Source organism: Leptidea sinapis, chromosome 23 (assembly GCF_905404315.1).
Source record: "Leptidea sinapis chromosome 23, ilLepSina1.1, whole genome shotgun sequence".
NCBI lineage: Eukaryota > Metazoa > Arthropoda > Insecta > Lepidoptera > Pieridae > Leptidea > Leptidea sinapis.
In genome coordinates, this window is record NC_066287.1 from 8,079,256 (window position 1) to 8,102,455 (window position 23,200).

Consider the following 23,200-nt stretch of genomic DNA (forward strand, 5'->3'; position numbering starts at 1 on the left):
TAAATAACTATAATTAAGAGTTCTACTGGTGAGTACGCGGATCTCTACTATTAATTGGTTAAAATGGTTACTCGAACCTGTCCTGTAATGGTTAATGGTAACTAGGACCGGACCGATCAATGGTTACTCGCGTACTGCCTCTCTACTATGCATTGGTAATAATGGTTAAAATGGTTTTTCGGGCCGGTCCTGAAATGGTCATGAACACATGGTTTTATTACAATTAATTTTATCTACTAGGGAAAGATAGTAATTCTCAGCATTTGTAATATAATGCTGTTCGATGGATTTACTTCGAATAACTATCAATTAATTTAATTATTTAATTTTTGGAAAAAGGAGGACAAACCAGCGTACGGATCACCTGGTGTTAAATGATCACAGCAGCCCACGTTCTGCAAGAGAACAACACCAAAAGAATTACAGGAGCATTCCTTAAGGAAGGTGTACACGCTTTTTTTTGAAGATACACATGTCGTATCGTCCCGTAACACCGCACAAGGAAGTTCAATCAACAGCTTTGTAGTATGTGGAAGAGAGCTCCTTGAAGACCGCACTGTGGAGGACCGCCAGACATCCAGATGGTGGGGATGATATCGTAACTTGTGGCGGGTTGATATGAGGATGATATCATTAAAAAAAATAACAGAAATTATATTCAAGAATTTATTTTACAATCTGGTGAAAGTCATATCAAACACAAACTGTGCCAGTAGTAATTTTAGCAAAAAAAAAACTGTAACAAAAATTATAAACAATATAATGATACTTGTAAGACAATTTCGTTGTTTTGCACATACCAATTGAATTTAAACATATTATACTTAATGTAAGTTATCACATTTCACTTAATGATAAACCTAGGGAAAGAAAATGTATATATATATATATATAAAATAAACAGCAGTCGAATGCAACAAATCAATTAAGAGTACAATTTACTGTACAACTAACTCACTGGATACCTGATTTTAGTTTAATTATTTATAATACATTAGGTACTATAAAATATGATACATAATATGCTTATTACATCTTTTTACGAATCGTTATTATTAACTAGGAAATTATACTAAAAACAACCCATGATACGTTTGATATTGAAGGAGTTAATTATGAACACAAAACAAAATTTCTCTTATAATGAGCGCTATCAATTTTTTGCAATTTTAAATAATAATTTAATAGCTATTTTATTAATTATTATTAGCAATAATATGTAAACTAGTTAATAAATACAATGATATTTATTTTTTAAAGTGCCAAGCCTCAAATATAAATATTTATATAATGTAGTTATTACAATATTAAGGCATATAAAACGAAAAACAAAATGATATAAATTTACATTATGAGAGCTTAAGTTAAGGCAACAATTCTTTATAAATTGGATTGCAATTGGTAAAAAACAGCTATGCGTAGGTTTAGTTTGAGCAAACTGAGCGCCTTTCTCAGATTTAAGAATTCTAAATCAACCGTCGCGCTTGCGTGGGGGAGATAATCATGCGTGCGACAAACTCAAAAATCCGGGTTTTCTCTCCTCCAAAAATTAACAATTAAAATTTTGGAAACTATTAACTAAACAATAACTAATAAAACTAAACGACTTTGATTTTATCGCTTATTTTTGTCGGATTTTAATACTAGGTCTACGTTTGCAGCCTATATGATTAAGCAGTTTTATGCTTGTTATAATTTCACATTTTTTTATGGAGGAGAACATACGGGTGGTAAGTCAGTGGTCACCGGAGCCGATACTCCCAGGATCACGATCAAGGGAATCACAAGATCGTTGCTGACCTTATAAAACGTCGAATTAACGTACGTATGAATTCGAAAACCGAAAACACATTGGTATGCGTCGAGGATATAATCGGGGACTCTATGACACATGAGTAAATTAAATAGTACAGAGAATAAGCTACATACAACCACGCGAAATGGTTGCATTACTACAATGATCCGGGGCATGTGTGAGTGTCCACTGGCCGCTTGTTGTGTACACGTAGAGAACCGGAAATAACAGGTTGACGATCGCACAGCCAGTTGACAATCTCAAGGTTAACGCGACACGCGTATTGTTTTATTGATTGCAAGCTTGAATATTTTAACAGAAAAAGTTATATCATATTATTAATATGGCTGTTTACTGTACTGTGTGTACCATTTATTTACTCTTGGTCACGTGGTGAGAGTCAACGGTTATGCCTATTGCTACCCACGCACGTCGGCAGCACTTCACTATATAACCAGGTAGGTATGGATTCACATTACTGTATATTAATATTATATTAATTTACACTTGATTGATGATTTGATAACTTTTCAAATTCGAATTGCTAAGGTTTTTATTATGAATCTAGTCATTTATAATGACGATTCAAAAACACTTTTAAGCCCATTTTAAAAGAGTTTATTTGACTTTGCTAAATAACTCCAGATTCAAATTACAATCGAGAAGACTAAAATAAAAACCGTGCGTCGCATAATCCCTTTATTGTACAAGAAAATCCGTAACTAATATGAAATATTCTCAAATTATATGTTGGCAACGAAAGCAACACAAAAACGGTGATTTGTGAACCGGGGCGGATTTCTTTTGTATTTATTGCGTGGGAAGCGCCCTACTCATTATGCTTTCTCGTTTTTGTATTTATAATTAGTGGTATTAAAAACTATTCATGTGGTATAATTAAATTTAAAACCTTTTCAATAGTAGATCATATAATTTTACTAGCACATTTTTATTCAGAAACGGATTAAATTTAAATGCTTTTTTAATTTATTACCTTTTGTTTAAATTAGGCAGCGTTTTTTATACTTGTGTTTTATTTTAGTTATTAATTACATTTTTTTTTTCAAGCTGAACCTTTCCTTTCGTGTTCACAGTTAACTCTCATTATAACACAACAAATTAACTATGGTATATTGAAAATAGCACGGCTGGATAGCACTAAAAACAGTTATTATATGTAACAATAATGGCCTGTATTTGAGTCTGTGCCCTGTGGAATACCTGATAAAATTGAACACTGCCGCCCAAGTTTTAGAATCACAACTCATAAGTTAAGGTGCGTACATATTACGCGCGGCAAGCCTTCGAACATAGGCGCTCGCGGGGCAATTCGCTCGCTGTCGGTTTTTGAGACCTCATCAAAGGAGCGTCGTTCCCTCGCGCGCAGTTGTGGCGGTTGTAGTTGTGGCTCGAACGGCGAATACGTAAAAATGAAAAAAAAAAGCTGTAGGCTAGTATAGGAGTATCCATGTGCTAGAAATGTTAAAGTTATTGCTAATTTGGTTTACAAGAATGAACTGGTCTGCCTTGTTGACGCGATGTGTAGTGGCTGGTAAAGATTTGAATGTTCTGGATCAGCTGTTGCGTGCGGCCATCGCGTTGTACTAAATTTATGTAACATATTGATTGGTTCGCTCCATTCGCGCGGCAAATGAAGGTCAGCTCGGATCGAACATGGGCTCGCGGCTGCCGCGCGTAAATGTGTTCGCACCTTTACGATATACGCTTAATATTTTGAATTGAATAAGTCTATTTTATTCGTTATATTGTGGCTATTGCGGATAGACGCCATAATTTAGCCACTGTCAGGTTGAGTAAAGGTACCAAAGCTACCAAGTAATGAGTAATGGAACGGTGGTGGCGAGCATTCCAGTTTTAACTGTTATGATCAGTGTTCATATACAACACTTATTTTATTTTATTAAAACTTAAAAAGTCGAATATTTTCTTTAAGGAACTTTTTACTTTAGACTTATGCCAACATGATATTTTTATGATTTAATATTATGATGACTAGGATATTCTAATATTCGAAGCCATAACGGTATGACAACAAAGTATATGTCAATATTCATCCAAACCTCTTCACATGTTTATTAAGAAAAGTGTTTGTAAATAAAGGGTACAGATTAATTAGAGCATTAAAATGTTTCAAAATGTTTTTCTTTATTTTGACTGATTGGTTCATGTAATAAGTTCAGAAACGCCCGAGTTTTACGGCCTTGGGTTTGGTATCACCAAGTATCTTTTTTTAGTAGTAATAATTTTACTGTTTAGAATGCAAAAGCTTCATTTATGTACAAAAGAGTACTTCAGCGTACTCTATTCGTTATAGCTTATAGAGTACACCTAAAGAAAATCGCGGACAATACCCTATTTAAGAGTACGGTTGGCAGCCCTGATAACAATAAAACGCGCCAAAACGGCAGTTTTTAAATTTATGTAATTAATTCAGACTTTACAGTGTATAACATTACAATGACCTTATAGTAAAAGTAATAACTTTTTTGAAATGCTATCCGGTAACTAGATGAACTACGAACTCAATTACAATACACGCACCGCATATGTTACACAAAAGTATCACGCAATAATTGGAATAACAAAAAGTCTAATTTAATATGCCTTGTTTCATCATAACTCGGTGTGTTGTTCTTTATCTGAAATTAAAATATGTACATCTATTACTTTATCCATTTTATCAGTCATAATTATTATTTAGGTAATTACTTACTTGAAACACTTTCCGGCCTACTTTCTTCAGGATGACTTTCGATTTCCTGTTAAAGAAAGAAAAGTTGTTAATTTAAATGTTCGATTTCCTGTAAAACAAAGAAAAGTTATTGCTTAACATTAATTAGCTCCTAGTATTTTTTTTTTTGGTTAATGCCAGGTCACCAACATTCGAACGAATGCAAAAAAAGCTAACGAAAGAAAGAGATAGAGTACGTGTGGTAAGGCGAGTGAAACGAGTGTGTGTGGTAAGGCGAGTGAAACGAGTGTGTGTGGTAAGGTGAGTGAAAGAGAGTGTGTGTGGTAAGTTGAGTGAAAGTGTTGGTAAACCTTCCACTTGCTCTCGTTTGCATTTTTCTATGTATGTGCACAGGGACTAAAGGGTAGTGCCCAAGACAGATTTTTTTTTCAAAGGCTTTACGTACCATTCTTGGAAAACATCTATTCTCTTTTACCAAAACTTTTGGTTGGTCGAAGCGGATGTAGTGGTTAAGACGGTCTGTTATGTGTTTAGATACAGCTGACTTAGAATGACGTCCGTGTTTAATATCCACAAAGTGTTCTTTAAGTTGGTTTGGACAAAAACTATTATGTAAAGCATTATATTCAAAAGACCACAAAAATAGGAGTAAATCAAGCGCCGTTTCTCAATCAAAATAAACGCTCGTCGCCTCTCCGAGACTGTATTTTTTTGTCGGAGCGGGTAAGAAGTACGGCGAGGGTTGTACTTGAAAGATTTTTAATTTTGTACATAAGTCGCCGTAGCATAATTTGACACGACCTTTGTTATATCACACTGCGCCCGTAACCCCGACACTAAAATTGAATTTTTTGTGTTATTGTAATTAAGCCAGCACACGCCCTTCAAAACATAATACACAGTACTACTACTACTAGTCTAGTCCAACGCAAGAGTTACACATAAAAATAAAACACTTTTTCAATTATTTGAACGCGTGTTATTGTAAATGTGTTTTTACATAAGTTTTTCATATGACATTTTTTATTCTTCACTTTCAGTCCCTCTGAAAACGTGGTCTGAAAAGGTCATGAAACGTCGGGTTGGCTAAAATAAAAATAAAATAAACGAAAAAAATAATTTAAAAACACAGTTACAATTGCACGCGTTTTAATCCTTTAAAATGTGTTTTATTTAAATGTAATAGATAAATTATGATATGTTCTCAATTATTGATTGATTTACAATAGTAACGTTTATATGTACAGTTACAATACTTACTTGTTCGGAGTCGCTGTGACTGTACAGTCCGCGGCGCACGCGAGCCTGCAGCGCCCTCACCTCCGCGTCGTACTCGCGCCACTCGGGCACGATGCGCATGGCCGCCGACAGCTTCGCCTCCTTCGTCTGCGGGTTGTTACACTGTCCCCACAAACCAAATTATCCGTTAATTATCTGCGGGTCGTAACACTATCCCCACAAACCAAATAATCCGTTAATTATCTGCGGGTCGTAACACTATCCCCACAAACCAAATAATCCGTTAATTATCTGCGGGTCGTAACGCTATCCCCACAAACCAAATATTCCGTTAATTATCTGCGGGTCGTAACACTATCCCCACAAACCAAATAATCCGTTAATTATCTGCGGGTCGTAACACTATCCCCACAAACCAAATAATCCGTTAATTATCTGCGGGTCGTAACGCTATCCCCACAAACCAAATATTCCGTTAATTATCTGCGGGTCGTAACACTATCCCCACAAACCAAATAATCCGTTAATTATCTGCGAGTTGTTACACTATCCCCACAAACCAAATAACCCGTTAATTATCTGCGGGTTGTTACACTATCCCCACAAACCAAATAACCCGTTAATTATCTGCAGGTTGTTACACTATCCCCACAAACCAAATAACCCGTTAATTATCTGCGGGTTGTAACACTATCCCCACAAACCAAATTATCCGTTAATTATCTGCAGGTCGTTACACTGTCCCCACAAACCAAATAACCCGTTAATTAACTGCGGGTTGTAACACTATCACCACAAACCAAATTATCCTTTAATTATCTGTGGGTTGTTACACTATCCCCACAAACCAAATTATCCTTTAATTATCTGCATGTTGTTACACTATCCCCACAAACTAAATAACCCGTTAATTATCTGCGGGTTTTAACACTATCCCCACAAACCAAATTATCCTTTAATTATCTGTGGGTTGTTACACTATACCCGCAAATCAAATTATCCGTTAATTATCTGCGGCTTGTTACACTATCCCCACAAACCAGATTTTTAGAACTATTAATTATCTGTTCTTACACTATACCCGCAAATCAAATTATCCGTTAATTATGTGCGGGTTGTTACACTATCCCCACAAACCAAATTTTATGGTCTTATTGTCGAGTGTAACATTATCCGTAGGTATGAATATTTTTAAAAACTCACCAAATCAATAGTTTTGGCGTATCGCTTAGAGTTCTCGTCGCACCAGGTCTCACACCACAGCCACTCCTGCGGCAGGGACTTTATCGCCACTTGGTGTATCATGTTGTTTGGCAAATCTTGATCTGTTTGCGTAATTTATTTATATTATCATATTATGAAACATTTAAATATATTTTCAAATGTACTACAACTAGGCGACAGTTGGGTTTGCGAGCATAACAACTTTGAGAAAGCTTGTGAGACACTCACGATATTTAATGGTACCTACTCGGTATCGGTATCTACACATAAAAAGGTATATGGGTATAGGGTATACACATAATATACTAGCGTATAATGCACTCTAAGCGGAGATACATCAAGAAAGGAAAGGTAAGCGAATTTTATGTTACTGTTAGCTTCGCTCGGCATTTCGAATTTAAACTAGGTACCGCACAGTCAATCATTGTCGGGTTGTCAGGTCGCCTATTTCAAGTCTATATATAGTCTTTGATTATATATACGTCTAGATAGACTATGACAGCTATGAAAATGTCGAAAAAGGTTTGGAACTAACCTCTTTTTTGAGCAATTCACGCACACTAACACAAAGTGTCATACAAATCGCGATTGTAAGACTTGTAACGCACCCTAAACTAATATTCCTGGCCTGTTTTTATCGGTTGTCTAGCAGCAAAAGACTCTATGCAGACGTTTAAATTATCTAAGTCTATAGCCATTCAGTTTGTGAGTCTCGCAATTCACCGGTCATTAAGAAGCATGTGCTGTACCTAAGTTCGACAAGCTGTTGGGATCCTGGCTGAGCGCCTGGTACTGTCCACGCAGCCGGTCGCCGGCCGCAATGCGCCGGAACCGCTTGAGGTCCACCACGTAGAGCGCGCTGATGTGGTAGCTGCGACCCTGAAGGTGGTTACGCCAGTAGCCCTGCTTCCAGAACCTGACAACCATATTTATTTTAATAGGTACACATAACAGAATTACAATAAATACATAACATACTAAAAACTATCAGGTAAGTACGGCAGTCTCTCGCGTTGCCCTTCCCCACAACACCACCTGCTACCCGCTGACATCTAATTACCCCGTCCCCGTCTGTCACCCCGTGGGACGGTCGCGCACGAAGTTATGGGACTCTACAATTGCTTTTTCTTCACCATTGCTTTGTGCAATCAATAATTATTTTTTAATGTATTTTCATAAAAAAAATAGTGATAGTAGAAAACTTCGAACCTGAATCCCTCCATCTCCTTCCGACTGTCACAGAATGGAGTGTACCCGTAGGGTGCTCCACCCAGGTCTAACTCCACCAACTCCTTTAAATCTGCTCTCACGATCTATGAAGTTTAAAAATATGTTACATGGATTTTTTTTGTCGTTTTAAACTTATACTTGCAGGCAAACCCAGCCATTATTCACAAATTATACTTAGGCTGGGTTGCCGCAATCCTAACTTTAGCAATAACAAGCATATTAGATTACCGGTTAAGCAAAAAATTAGTACCACTAATTGACAATTTTTAGGTGACGCCTTTAACTAACTTTAACTGTTAACTATCACCGTACAATCTTTTCAATCAATCAAATTTTGTTTTCAGAAATGTAAAATCCGTTTTTGGTTTATTGAAGGATTTTAAAACAATTTGTTATTTTTAAAGTGATATGCCTCAATTCTGGAATTAATTATACAAATTAAATTTGTAATCCAAATTTATGGACGATGCGGGATTCGAACCCAAACCCGTGTGAGTAGGCATCTTGATATGTCTTGTTCAACTCTCAGGAGGCTCCATCTACAGGACCTTATTTACAGTCGATAACCTGCTCAAACCCAATAATTAATTTAAACCTCACTTCTGGGATTAATTACACAAATTAAATTTGTAACAAAAATTTATGAACGATGCAGGACTCGAACTCGAGAGTCAAGGGGCCCAAAAGTTAGGGTATCACTTTAAAACAACAAATTGTTTATTGCAACATTATAAACTATATTTGATTGGTTCACCTGATCAGCATCAACGAAGATGATCTTCTTGACGTGCAGCGGGAACAGTACGTCCAGGAACAGGATCTTGTAGCCCCAGATGGTCCGCTGCCGGTCCCGCTGTCGCTGCAGCCAGCGCGGCCACACGTACTGCACCAGCTCGAACTCGAACCCGTACTCTTGAGCCATGTACGGAAGGATGTCCTACACCACAACAAACTATCATTTAACTTGCACTTATATTACAATCAGCCAGTAAGTGATTTTTAAGGAGTCTGACTTTTACAGAGTTTTACTATGACCTTTTTGTTTCTTTTAGAAAAAATATTGAATTAAACAAGATATAAATTGAAAGGTATAACATCAACAACAAATTTCTTCTAGAATATAGAATATAAATTGCTTAAAATTATGAGAGAAACTGTCTGCTGCCCGCGACATCGTCCGCCTATACGCTATGAAGCAGCAAAAATATAAATTATGCCTGCATCTAGTGTGAAAATATTTTGTAGCCTATATTAGGCTGTCCCGATCTCATGTTAATATTGCAAATTTGAATTAAATCTATTCAGTAGTACGCGCGCCGCCGAACCGCACCATAGTATCGCGCACTCGGTTGGTCATCATCGTAACTATTAAAAATAATTGTTCAAATGAAAGAAAAGTTCAAGGGTTACTAATAAACAAAATAAAGCAATATTTTATATGAATACACAACTTACTTTAAGTGATGGACTTAGATAGTTCTTAAGGAACCAGAACTTGACCGGAGACTTGGTGTTCTTGAGCACGGACAGCATCATGATGCGGAGGAACCGCTCGTACAGGTGTCCGGACGCCACCGAGAACACGTTGATCGTTTCATCCTGCGATTCTTGCTCCTCGCCGCCGCCAAAAGAACTGAGGGCACAAACAAAATATTACAATACATTATGTTAAGAATTTAACTCGGAACTTACATAATAATACCACCTCAACAGAACTAAATGCAAGCGTATCTTGACAGAGTGGTTACAGAAATTGGACTATATCTCAACTGAAAACCTTCTACACGAATAGTAACTGAGAGTAGGGTACGCCCACACACACACACACACACATTTTATTACTAGCAATTTACAAATTTAAAGTCATTTATTGTTATGATCTATTGTTGCTCTTCTAGCTACTAGTACGGATGTGTACTATTTTAATCATTGTGATCCTTATAACTGGGGGTGAGGCCCTGGTGATCTGTAATACAGGGTCAACCTACTTCAGACACCAGTTCCTCACAAAATACTATCTGTTAAAAGAAATGTAACACTACTGTACTGTTTTAGCTTTAAGATCTTTGTGAGGAGAAAATAAATAGATATTATTATTATATTATAACTTATCTACGTCACTCTAACCGGCCTTTTATTTTGGTCTTTTGTATAAGAGGGTTCAGCCGCCCCCCTCTCCTAGAGCTTTTGTAACTTTTATTTACGCACGAATACACGCAATAATGTATTGAAAATTAACGCATCTTTTATTTTCAAATTGCTTAAAAGTTCATCATCAAATTTCGTCCTTCGTATCTCTCATCGGTTGGCACGGATCACTGATCACTAGTTTTGACAACAGGCAGACTCATTCTGCCTGTTGTCAAAAAGAGAACAACAAGAAAAAACTCAATAAAATTCTGAACATACGCGTGACTAGTTAAGTGTAGTGTGGATAGTCGCTCGTTTTCAAATTGTCTAAACCGGTTGAAATGAAATGAAATGAAATTTTATTTGCAGGAAACATTGTACTTAAGGTGTTAACAATATAATGGATAATCCAATATGTTTTGTCAATTGACATGCAAAATATGTTACAAAATTGTCTAAACACTAATCGTACTGTTATATTGAAACATGTCGGATTTCACAATGATATCAATAATATTTATAAAATGAAATTTTAAGATATTATAATATGAGACGTAAATAACTTAATAATTCATTTAGTACCTATGTATAATATTAACAAATTCAATGTCATAAAAGTATATTAATTTACATATATTATTATCAAATAGAAATTTTGTATTGAAAAATTCATTTAAACTATAGAAGCACTTATTTGTTAACCACTGATGCAGTCTTCTTTTAAAAACTTTGAACGGTAAATCTTTCAATTCATTGGGCAATTTATTATATATTTTCACAGACATGCTGAAAAAATTTCTTCTAAAAGATGCAGTTCTACAGAAGGGCATTATGAGTTTATTTGGATACCTTGTGTTTAAAACCTTCTGGCTTTTTTTTGTATAGAAATCACACATATGTTTTTGAACAAATAGGCTTATTTCATAAATGTATAGGCATGGCAGCGATAGAATTTTCAATTTTTTAAATAGCGGTCGACAAGAATCTAGGGGGCCGGCTCCACAAACCGCCCTGATACACTTCTTCTGTCCAATAAATAAATGCCCTATGCTCACCGAGTTGCCCCATATGACCAATCCATATCTTAAAGCTGAAACCACGAATGCATGCTATGCCATTAGCGCTGTTTTTTCACCTATTGTTTTTGATACGCGTTTGAGGACAAATACATGTTGGTTAATTTGTTTGCTAATTTTGTCAACATGTGACTTGAAGGACAAGTTGCTGTCTAAAGAAATACCAAGAAAATTGACAAGTCATGCCTCGTGCATCCAACACATTCGGTGAAAGAACAACAGCTTAAATAGTGCCTAGACTCATTAATAAATTGCCACGTGACTTGACTGATCCGTTGAATGAGACAAAGAATTAAAAAAATACTTTTTCAGACTTGACTGACCACCTAATCAGATAAATTTAATTAGCTTATGCTTAACAGTTAATTTTTATAATAATTACTTTAATTTTTATTTGTAAAATTATAAATATTTCGTGTTATAAACTAACTATTGTGAACAATTAATACTTTTGTTGTACTAACCCTGAAGACTAATTTTAGCAATATTACAAACCTCAGTGGTTTTTATTGCTTTTACAAGATTTAAAGCATACAATTTGTATTTTATTAATAAATAAATTAAAAATGAAAAGATGAGTTGAATTTTTCAATTCGTTTGATTGTGTCTCACCTCGCAATAGAGCTCCAAATGCCGCCGGCGTTGTTGTCGTCGTTTTCTGCCAGCAGGTCGAAGTGCTGCTTGTCCGGCTTCTTGCTGACTCGCAGCTTGATGACGTGGCTGCGGAACGAGCTCATCAGCACCTGGATGTCGGCGCTGCCCGCCGGCGTGTCTGTGTTCTCGTGCCTGTCATGTGTGAATTGTTAATTTAATAAAAGGAACATGCTCCTATCATAATAATACCGCTATAATATACACAGCGTAGCGCTACAATGGCCACATTAAATAAAAACGGGTAGAACGGGTACTTAATTATCATAAAAATAAAATACATAATTCACCTAAAAATCAATTTTCCATAATATCATTTCGGAACAGCCGCGCGCTAGCGTAAGTACTGTTACACCTTCATCTTAAGCGACAGCGTAAGGGTGATTAAAATTTTGTATCTAAATAAATATATAATTTGTTTGTTTGAAAATTTTAATTTTAGAATTGTTGATTTTTACGATTAGGGTTAGATAGCTCTACTCGAGTGTTCATTTAATGTGGCCAGAACGATTACGATAATTCTACCAATAATATAAGACATACCAAGATTTACGTTCGATGTGTCACTCGGACGGTTGGTTGGCTCAGTTAGTTAGAGCGTTCGAATGAATTCCGAGTGGCACGTGTTCGAGTCCCGCATCGTCCAAAAATTTTGGTTTCTAATTCAAATAATCCCAGAACCGAACGATATCATTTTATAAAAAATAACAAATGATAACTCTACTTCTGTCCACTACTTCGTTCACATGGCATTGGATTACATCATGCTCTTTTGATAATTTATCAAGATTTTCGTATAAAACGTAGCTTATCTACATGACTTAATTCAGAAACGGTTCAGTCCTTTATCCGTGAATTCAAGAGTTACTTTCTCACTTACGGAAAAAACATAATGAAAAAAATAGTAAGAGATGTTTCACAATGTTAACGGATAGGATTTAAAGTGAATAATCTGTTAAAAGAATGTTGACTCAGTACTATGAAAAGGATACAAAAATTTTCGTCCAAAAAAGTTTCATTTAGTTTTAGCTAGTAATCTATATATATAAAAATGAATTGCTGTTCGTTAGTCTCGCTAAAACTCGAGAACGGCTGGAATATGGCTATTTGTGGAAGTCCAGAGAAGGTTTAAAAGGTGAATAAATAGGAAAATGTTGCTAAATTAAATAAAAACAACAAATTTGGTTTTCCTTTGATGTGTCCATACATAATTTCTATGAGAGAATTTATTGACGCACGGTTTGACAGTTCTGCTGTGAAACAATTTCATTACGACAGCAGGGTGCATATTATACGAAGTTATTTTTGATGTTATGATATATTAATGACAAATTCATATAAAAACATTATTTTATTTATTATATACAGAACAACGTCTGTTGGGTCAGCTAGTTAACAATAAAAATTCTTTAGTTTTGCTATTTGGGAAGTAAAAAGACTGAAACACTACTTCACTATAACTAATTACTACGTAATAAAGATAATTTACCCAACAATTTCATAAATATCCTCTGAGCGTCCAGGCCGCAGCCGTAAGATCCAGGCGCCAGGATTAGCCTTCAGCTGGAAGTAGCCCAGGTTGGCCATCACTATGGTGTCCATGATTTCAGGCTTCTCCCGGTTCCCTAATATCAATTGTAGTCCACGCGGCGGCGTGCCCAAATTAGAATCCCATGCGTGGCCTTCCAGCAGCAAATATTCCAACTCGAATTCACTGGAAATTAATGTGTTGTACAATAAATGTATTTTTCAATAACGCTGTTTAACACAGACAGCGAACCGAATACGTGACGAAGCGTTTTCATTTTGCTATGTACAATATCGTTTGAATCTAGTCACATAGTAACGCGAAATCGAACCGAATACGAGGCGAAACGAAAGGCGTGTCATGCCAAGCGTGAGCGAGATAGTTGTATTAGTTGGCTTTGTATGCACGACGTCAAACAGCGAGCGAATGCGAGACGCGAATCAAGAGCGAAACAAGACGGTTGTATTTATTTACAAAACTTTGACACGAGTGTATTCTCCATGCTTTCAGTTCGGTTCGATTCGCATTTAAGTTAGCCAATAAATCTTTATTGTAATTATTTAACAATAATTGTCGTACATGAGTTCCAATTTCTACGTTCATGTGGTCGTTCGGCTGAGTGCCTTTGGCCAGCACGATACTTATGTAACCCGATCTACACTTTTTTGTTAATCAAAGTCACTAGAGACAATAACTTCATAATTTTTAGTTTTAAATATTATTTTGTAGAAGTTAGTAACCGATAACTTGCAATGGGCGATTATCTCCTAAAACAGATTATCTAAATCTACCAGGAGAGTTTTATATGTATTTGTAAATGATTTTCATCAACAGGATCTACTTTACAGTTGATAACCTGCTCAACCCCAATATTTGCGTATTAGGAAATTGACTTGAGATGTCGCTCTTGTAAATCAAAACAATTTATTATGTTTTTAAAGTGATAACCGTCACTACTAGGATTAATACACAAATATATTATAAGACTAGAAATAAGGGATTGCTTGTAACTAATTCTAGTAGGTTTCATAAGATACATAATGGCTTTAAGGGTAAATGTATACAGTTCTATAATAAAGTGCCAGTCACTGTTCAGGCATTATCTATAAATAAATTTAAATGTTTTTTAAAAAATGGCTCTGTCGTGAATCCTATTACTCCACTGCTGAATATCTAAATGATCGGACAGCCTGGGACTAGATTGTTGATTATTTTATTGCGATAGAAATGATTGTACAATATTGTATATTTTTATTGAAAAGAGCGCAAAAAAAATAATGCTGGGAGAGTTTCTTGCGCCGTTTCTTCTCTCTCAGAGCGCCATTTGTTCCCGAAGCGGTAGTAGTATCTAGTAGTTATTAGAAATGACATCAAAAAGAATTTTATAGGAATCAATTTTGAGAAATAAATGCCTTTTATGCCTTTTAATAAAACTATTAAAAACATAACAAATTATATAAAAGTTAGTTAACAATGGTACCTGTGCACCAGAGACTCGACGTCAGCCAGTCGGATGTTGTCCAGATCGTAGACGGACTTGACGCACTCCACGAGCCAGTTGGGTGGCGTCCGCAGCTCCAGCGACAGCAGCGGCGCGTGCGGCAGACGTGAGAACCTCGCGACCGCCCCACCCGCTAGCGCCCCGCCTGCTGAGAACTGCAACTCGGGCTCCAGCACGTAGCGGTAGAAACTGCATACATACCACGCAGCTTTTATTTATATATTTCAATTACATGCGACTTCTACTACAGATAGAGATAAATTACTACCTTCTACTGTCAGTATTGAGCTGTCAATAATCGGAAGCCGTCGCAATATACCCGATAAGTCATTCTTATCGCCTTATATTGGGACGCGTGAATTGCAATTTCCATACAAACTTCTTTCGCTGGTAAGCTATACGTCGTCCCATTGACAGACAGCGTGTACGGATAAGTTGAGTTACCGTCGATAAGTTTGTTGGGACAGAAAAGTCAACGATAGTTACGATTTTTATATCAAGTAAAAGATAGACTGAATATTGTAGTAACTAAACAAAATTGTAGTACTAAATAATTATCACATGCACGTGCCAAGGCATAGCAATGAACGACAAAGGGGCAGACATTCAAATATTTTTCTCCTCTTAGTATGTAGAATAGTAACATTTTTCAAAAGTAACTTTTTCAAAGAGCTTATGAATTTCTTTATATTGTTTTCGGCTTTTAACCGGAACTGTATAATGTTAATTTAGATTTAGTTTACAAAAGATTATTCTTATAGCGAGATGTGTTGTGCCTTTCCAAGTCTATGATTTTAGTGTAAAGATTTGGGTGTTTTCTTACAAACTTATAAAATTCGAGTATATACAACATTAGTGCTGTGTATGTATTACTAGCTGACCAGGCAAAAGTTGTTTTGCCATATAAAGTATAATTCACGCGATAGTTTTATAAGTAATAAAATATTGCCTATATTATAGCCTGTACATCATTTTGTTCTATTGTCAATAGCTTTTGCAGCGCACGCAAAAATAAGTTTTCGATTTTACACCTTGTGTTACAAAATAGCAATTTTATTACGGATCCCTAATTTTGAAAAAAAAACATAGCTTATAGCCTTCCTCGATAAATGGACTACCCAACACTGAAAGAATCATTCAAATCGGACCAGTGGTACCAGAGATTAGCGCGTTCAAACAAACAAACAAACACTGCAGCTTTATAATATTAGTATAGATAAGTGAAAAGTACAATGTGTATAATAATTAATATAGTGTGCATTGTTGAAATAGTGTTTCTGGTTGATAAATATAATTTGAAATGAAATTAACAATTTAATTGTTTTTAAACATAATGAAATGTCAAATTTTAATGCAAAAAGTTCTTAAATTTTACTTCTATCAACAATCTCTACAACTACCAATTTTTTTATATTTTTATTTAAGAAAAAGTAGTCACATTGTTAAAGTTAACATTGCATTTCATTCTATAAAAATATTTATAGAATCTAACTGTTCCTGCAATTAAAGGTAATGAAACAGCTTGGTGTTACAAAAATTAAGAAAAAAACATTTTATATTAATTAAATCCGAACTCTATAATGTATTAATTATAATTCTGTGAATGAAAAACTTACCTAACTTAAACGTATTTATTATAAATTCAGTGTTATTTATTGCTATGATATTTACATACTACTGCTCTCAATTTTAGCTCGTACCAAGGACTTGTAGTATTTTGGGTGCATTGTGTAATTCAACATTACAGAAAATGTCATTTTGACGTCTGCCATCACAAAAAGTCGAAAGAGATGTGAGAGTGCTGCATGTGCTTACATGTTGCCCGCGTTTCTGCTATGAGCATAATAAAAGCTGAAAATTAAAGGCTGAATGTAAAAGGTGTATAAAGAGGAACGGATTTTATCGACAGCGATTCATAATAACTAATGCACAATCGTTTAATCCTATTAATATTATAAATGTGAAAGTTTGTATGTCTGGATGTATGTTTGAACTTCTTTAACGCAAAAACTACTGATTGGATTTTGATGAAACTTTTTATTTATTATTTATAAAACTATCGCGTGAATTATACTTTATATGGCAAAACAACGTTTGCCGGGTCAGCTAGTTTATCATAATACACCTCAAACTCAAGTGCCGTCCTAAAGAAACGTTCTTCCGAAAGGCAAAGATTCGTTCCCCAATGCGTTCTTTATTTCCGCATTCGTCTGTATTATCCGACTCTTTTACAGTGAAGCTTCAAACCTGTGATGTCATGTTTACCAGTGGGAGGCTCCATGGTACAGGATGCCAGCTAGATTATGGGTACTACAGCGACTTTGGCGACTTATTCCGACATGTAGCATTAATGTGTTTCGGCCTGAAGGGAGCCGTAGTTAGTGAAATTTCTAGGCAAATGAGACTTAACATCTAATGCCTCAAGGTGACGAGCGCAATTGTAGTGCCGCTCAGATTTTTTGTAGTTTTCAAGAATCCTGAGCGGACATATCAATTACCATCAGCTGAACGTCTTGCTCGTTTTGCCACTGATTGTCATAAAAAAATGTTTACGTCATAAACTCGGTACTCTAGAACCTTTTTAGCGGCATGTCGGAGTTCTTGTCTTGCGGGTTCAGGAACAGCTTGATGCGACAGTTGACGACGCGTCGTAACACCAGCAGTAGGGGCGCTATCCGCTGTGCCGCGCTCGAAGCCGGGTCAACCACTGCTACTATCTACAACACAATAGTAAAGTCAAATAGTACCTAAGCAATTTGTTATATTTCAAGTGAAAAAACCCACGACCTCTCGAGTTCCGTCCGAGCGCTCTATCAAACTGAGCTAACCGTTCCAGTGAAACATGGATCGTAAATCGTCAACACTCAGGTTGTGGCTCCCATTCTATCAAATCTAAACTAACTAAGCTCTGGTGTTGCAAGAGAATGTGGGCGGCGGTGATCACTTAACACCAAGTGACCCGTACGCTCGTTTGTCCTCCTATTCCATAAAAAAACGAATCAAAAATTTATTGAATTAGGCGTTACTTTGCGGAAATCCATAATTATACAAATGATTTAAGTTAAAAGGTCAACTGTAAACCTGTAGATGGAGCCACAACCTGAGAGTTCAATAAGACTTAGATACTAAGATTTACGAATATGTAGTATGTCTGGTATTTATATTGGTTGGGGTGTCTTAAAGTACCATTACTTGCACAAATATCATTACACTTTGTCCAAATTATTAATGGTTTTTTAACAGCTTACGCCCATGAAGTTTCGTATTAAATTAAAATTTGATACAAATAATATTTGAGAGTTTCTTGCGCCGCTCCTTCTCTCTCAGAGCGCCATTTGTTTCCGCAGCGGTAGTAGAATCTAGTATATTAGAAATGACATCAAAAAGAATTCTAAAGGAATCAATTTTGTGAAAATAAATGCCTTTAATGCCTTTTATTGTACTTCATGGACGGGTACCGCCCCCTTAGTGATGTGCCACAGTTTAGGACATCACTATAACTTGTCAGTCGTGGAGCTGTCAAAAATATTTGAATGAAACGGATACATTATTAGTGTATTACCTCAATGGCAGCCTCGTTGGCATAGAGCGGAGGTAGGTCCACGAGCGAGTGGTCGGTCTTGAGAGCAGTGGGGAGCGAAGTGCGCACGCGCGGACTACGGGCCGCTAGCACCGACACCACCTTCAAGTAGTTATCCGTTGACAAGTCCTCGATATCATCATCATCTATATGTTCAAATGCATATCATTAACAATATAAAATATAAAACAATCTACAAATATCGCGCGAGTTAAATGCAGTCGCTGTCCGCAAGCCTCGACTCGCGCGAGGCTCCTCCTCCTGCAGTGTAGTGCTGTGCCATCTTGACATCTATCGTACGCCTACCATGTTATCGCGTTAATGCTGAAGTTGCGATCCCGTGTTTTTTTTTTATTTTAATAATGACTGACGTTTCGTTGCAAAAGAAACGAGTTTTTATTCATCGAAAAACGCAGAAAATGCCGAAGAAAAATAAGAGATTTAATTATTAAGTTAAAATGGTAAACATAAAGTTTGTTGTAAAAAACGTTGTTCAAATTTATCGACACACTCATGATTATAATAAGCTTTTTTTTATGAAAATAAGGGACGAGACGAACAGGGCGTTCAGGTAATGGTAATTGATACGCCCTACCCATTACAATGCAGTGCCACTCAGGATTCTTGAAAAATTGTGAGCGGCACTACAACTGCGCTCGTCACCTTGAGACATAAGATGTTAAGTCTCATTTGCCCAGTAATTTCACTAGCTACGGCGCCCTTCAGACCGAAACACAGTAATGTTTACAGATTACTGCTTCACGCCAGAAATAGGCGCCGTTGTGGTACCCATAATCTAGCCGGCATCCCGTACAAAGGAGCCTCCCAAGGTTACAGCACTATCGCATTCCTGAACTCTGCATTTAACTTGCGAGTTATCTGTATGTTCGCTCGTATGTGATTACGGCCTCTTAACACATCATTCATTTTTACCGATAGGCTTCTTGTGTGTTGTATCTAGGTTTCTATCGAATTTTAAATTTCAAGAAAATAAAGGAAGTATGACCCTCCAAATATCTGCTTTTTTGCGTAAATTTTACCTGAACGTTGGCTGTACATAATGAATGAGTACTTATAAAATTTTAAAAGTAATAATAATAATAATAATAATCTTTATTTGCATTTGAATAAGGTCAGTTTTACAATCGGTATTATTTTATTTAGATTATGTTTCTCTTATTCTACCTACAAGGCATGCAAATATATGTAGTATAAACTTTTATTTTATACAAAATTTAACCTAACCATTAAGTATTATAAACTAAGCTATACAGTTATAATTCTAATAAAACGGTAATATTCATGTTAAATTTTATATGTCAATTTTCCTTAAATTTAAATAGTCATTTACTGAATTAAAACAATATTTTGTCAGCCATGTTGTTAATCTATTTCTTAAGATTATTACATGTCATGTCTTTTAAATGGTCGGGTAACTTATTATATATTTTTATCGTCATGTAATGAACATTTTCTTGGCAGAGTGTCAATTCACATTTGGGTACGAGTAATTTGTTTGGGTATCGAGTGTTCCTAGAAGAGTGATCTTTCATTTTGGTGAAATATTCCAGGTGTTTATGTACACACATATCCCGAATATGCAAAGAGGGCAGTGTTAATATTTTCTTTCTTATAAAATATAACATTGTGATGGAAACCTCGCGCATTTAATGGAGATTTTATATGATAAACATATAATTCACAACTTTATTAGGATTAGTCAGAAAAACGTATTTCCTGGTAGAAGTTTTATAGAATTTCTGCACACAAATATTCTTTCAAAGTTATCGCTTTCTCTTGCTTAAAGTCAACAGGCGATATGCGTTGGATGAAACAACATTCTTTTCCACCATTTTTGCGTTGACGATAGACAGGAGGCCCTTTTAAGGATTTTATCACAAAATCTATTCCTCATTTGTTACTTTTTAATTTGTACAGTTAATAAATGTATTTATGTATTAGTTTTCCTTTACTTAAGCAATAAATTATCAAATTAAATATATTTAATAATTGTAAATACGGACTCACCATAATCTTCATCATCGATAGAGTTTTTAGTTTGCGATTTTTTCTTTTCAAAGAGTTCCGCTAATTTCTCACCGTAAACTTGGTTGCTGAACCTTTAGACAAATGAAACGATAATCAGCAATTAAACGAAGTATTGAAATTCTAATTTTTTAATTCTAATTCATAGCTGCAACAACAATATCTTGGTTTTAACTTGGTAAGAAAGAAATACAGTGATGTATATATAACAGAGAGGTTTGTCCTCTTTTAAAAACGAAATTAAATCTTTTCTACTTGAAAAACAAGAGTTCAGAGGCATAAAAAATTAAATAAAATAAATATAATAAATTACTCAAAATATCTTCTATTTAATAAAATAAAAAAAGAACTTTTAAAAACCTCAATAAAATTCAATCTCTTTTTAACCGACTTCAAAAAAGGAGGAGGTTCTCAATTCGTCGGTATGTTTTTTTTTCTACTATTTTTAAGACTGTCACTTTTAAGACCTATAACAATAGGAACCATGTTGTGTACGGCTGCTGTTACTAGGTCGTCTTGGTAGGTATCTGCCTACTGACTTTCATGACATTATATTTTTATTTTGTTAATTTCACTATAAAGTATATATATAATAATTTATACAGATATTAAAAATTAATTTTATTTTTTATCCCGATGTTCCGTTGACTTCACATCCTCATCATAATAGACGCCATGTTGATTGTAAAGTATTTTATTTTAATGAGTGATACAGTCAACCAGAATATACGAGCTAATTAATTATTATTTATATATATACTCGTCAGACATTGTTCTGTACATGATAAATAAAATACATTTTTTTATGAGTTGTCAATAATATTTTATAACATCAAGAATTATTTTATAAAATGTGCTCCCTGTTGTTTTAATGAAATTGTTTCACAGCAGAACTGTCAAACCGTGCGTCAATAAATTTTCTCATAGAAAATATGTCCATACAAAACAAATATTGAAATTGAAAAATTGAAATTATTATGGCTCCCAAATCGAAATAAAAACTATCCTATCTCTCAAGTTGGACTAAACTGCACTCCATGAAGTAACCCCCATTAAAATCCGTTCATTAGTTTAGGAGTCCATCGCGGACAAACAACGTGTCACGTAATTTATATATATTAAGATTGTTCGAATAGAAAAAAATTAAATACCTCTCTAGCAATACGAAGTCTTCAAGGCTGAATCTCTCAGCATCAGGTATCGGTCCGATAAGGCGTGAGTTGTGCACGAGGGCGCGCGCACCCGCAGCTAGCTTCATACTGCGAACGCACAGAATACGCGCTGCCTTTAGCACCCACTCGTACATGTTGAGAGCGGGGACCAACTCCGGCTGACATAAATAAAATAGTGTAATGCATTTCATCTACACACATGCTTTAAATCCTCTTAAAGATTCTAAAACAGTTAGCTTATTGCCAACATTAAAACACCCAATGTCCCAATAATCATTAAAAAACCAAACGAGTGGTGTAATTAAATTCAGTACAACATTACAACACTCGTTTGGATGATGTAATGGTTACTAGGACGTGCATTTCTAATGTTAGCAGTAAGCTAACTGTTTCAGAATCTTTATTAGAGGCTTCATATTATGGGAGTAGTATAGTCTTGTATGCAACTTTTGATAATTAGGTATTAAAACACTCATGTGATACTAATATCAATAAACCCACATTTGTGTTTTAATACCCCTTATTACAATTGACTAAATAACTATTACTCTATGAGCAAATATAAGAAAATTTATAACTACATTCAAAGTTTTATCTTTATTAACTAAGTGAAACGCTAGACCCATGACATTACGCCATTAGGTCGTGTTAGTTAGAACATTAACACTACAGAAGTAGCGATATTTTTTTGATTTGATATATTAAATATATAATCATCTGTTGAGTGTGTGACATTGTGTCGTAAAATTTATTTCTTTTAGCGGTAATTTTAGTCATAATATGACAACACCCAACACAACTTCTATCAAAACTATTGCTATCTTAAAGGGGCATGCGGAGACTACTTCTTTAGTATTAATATTCTGAGTCGTGTAACCAAAGAAATGTCAAATTGTCAAACCTATTGAGGTAATATATTTATTCATTGGAATAAATTGGTTTTGACTTGAACATTAAATTTTCAATATTAAATAAAAAACATGGAAAAATTAGAGAATTTAACTTTATAATTACTCACCATGATATCACAGTCTTGTCTCTCATGGCAGCCTTCGTTCTCCAGCAGCTGGACTACATACTTGGTAGCTTGGGCAGGTTGCAAGGTGGTGAGAGCTGCTATTACGACCTTATTGATGGACTGGTCTGACCTTGAGTCTCCATCTACGTTCGGTATAAACGCAACGCGAACTCCCCCTGATTCACGCTGCATATAAAATTTTTATATTTAACCATTAACCATTGCAATAAATTATAGTAACGACAAAAGAAATCAATAAATATATCAATTGTATTAGTTTCTATCAATTTGAGTCTC

The 23,200-nt window shown here is 35.3% G+C and overlaps 1 protein-coding gene across 1 annotated transcript in view; it reads right to left on the reverse strand.

Annotated features, from left to right (window-relative positions):
* Positions 1 to 652: 652 nt before the first annotated feature.
* The window catches only part of LOC126971255 (UDP-glucose:glycoprotein glucosyltransferase), a 42,604-nt gene continuing 20,056 nt past the window's right edge, over positions 653 to 23,200 (reverse strand). The window contains exons 13-28 of the mRNA XM_050817451.1: positions 22,904 to 23,089; positions 21,865 to 22,043; positions 20,696 to 20,787; positions 18,650 to 18,813; positions 17,665 to 17,804; positions 15,067 to 15,276; positions 13,548 to 13,772; positions 12,020 to 12,193; positions 9,657 to 9,834; positions 8,956 to 9,138; positions 8,181 to 8,284; positions 7,721 to 7,887; positions 6,951 to 7,072; positions 5,769 to 5,909; positions 4,530 to 4,575; positions 653 to 4,455 (exon numbers count right to left, since the gene is read on the reverse strand). Coding sequence (XP_050673408.1) covers positions 4,430 to 4,455; positions 4,530 to 4,575; positions 5,769 to 5,909; positions 6,951 to 7,072; positions 7,721 to 7,887; positions 8,181 to 8,284; positions 8,956 to 9,138; positions 9,657 to 9,834; positions 12,020 to 12,193; positions 13,548 to 13,772; positions 15,067 to 15,276; positions 17,665 to 17,804; positions 18,650 to 18,813; positions 20,696 to 20,787; positions 21,865 to 22,043; positions 22,904 to 23,089 — 2,337 coding nt within the window. The 3' untranslated portion in view covers positions 653 to 4,429. The remainder of the gene's footprint in view (positions 4,456 to 4,529; positions 4,576 to 5,768; positions 5,910 to 6,950; positions 7,073 to 7,720; positions 7,888 to 8,180; positions 8,285 to 8,955; positions 9,139 to 9,656; positions 9,835 to 12,019; positions 12,194 to 13,547; positions 13,773 to 15,066; positions 15,277 to 17,664; positions 17,805 to 18,649; positions 18,814 to 20,695; positions 20,788 to 21,864; positions 22,044 to 22,903; positions 23,090 to 23,200) is intronic.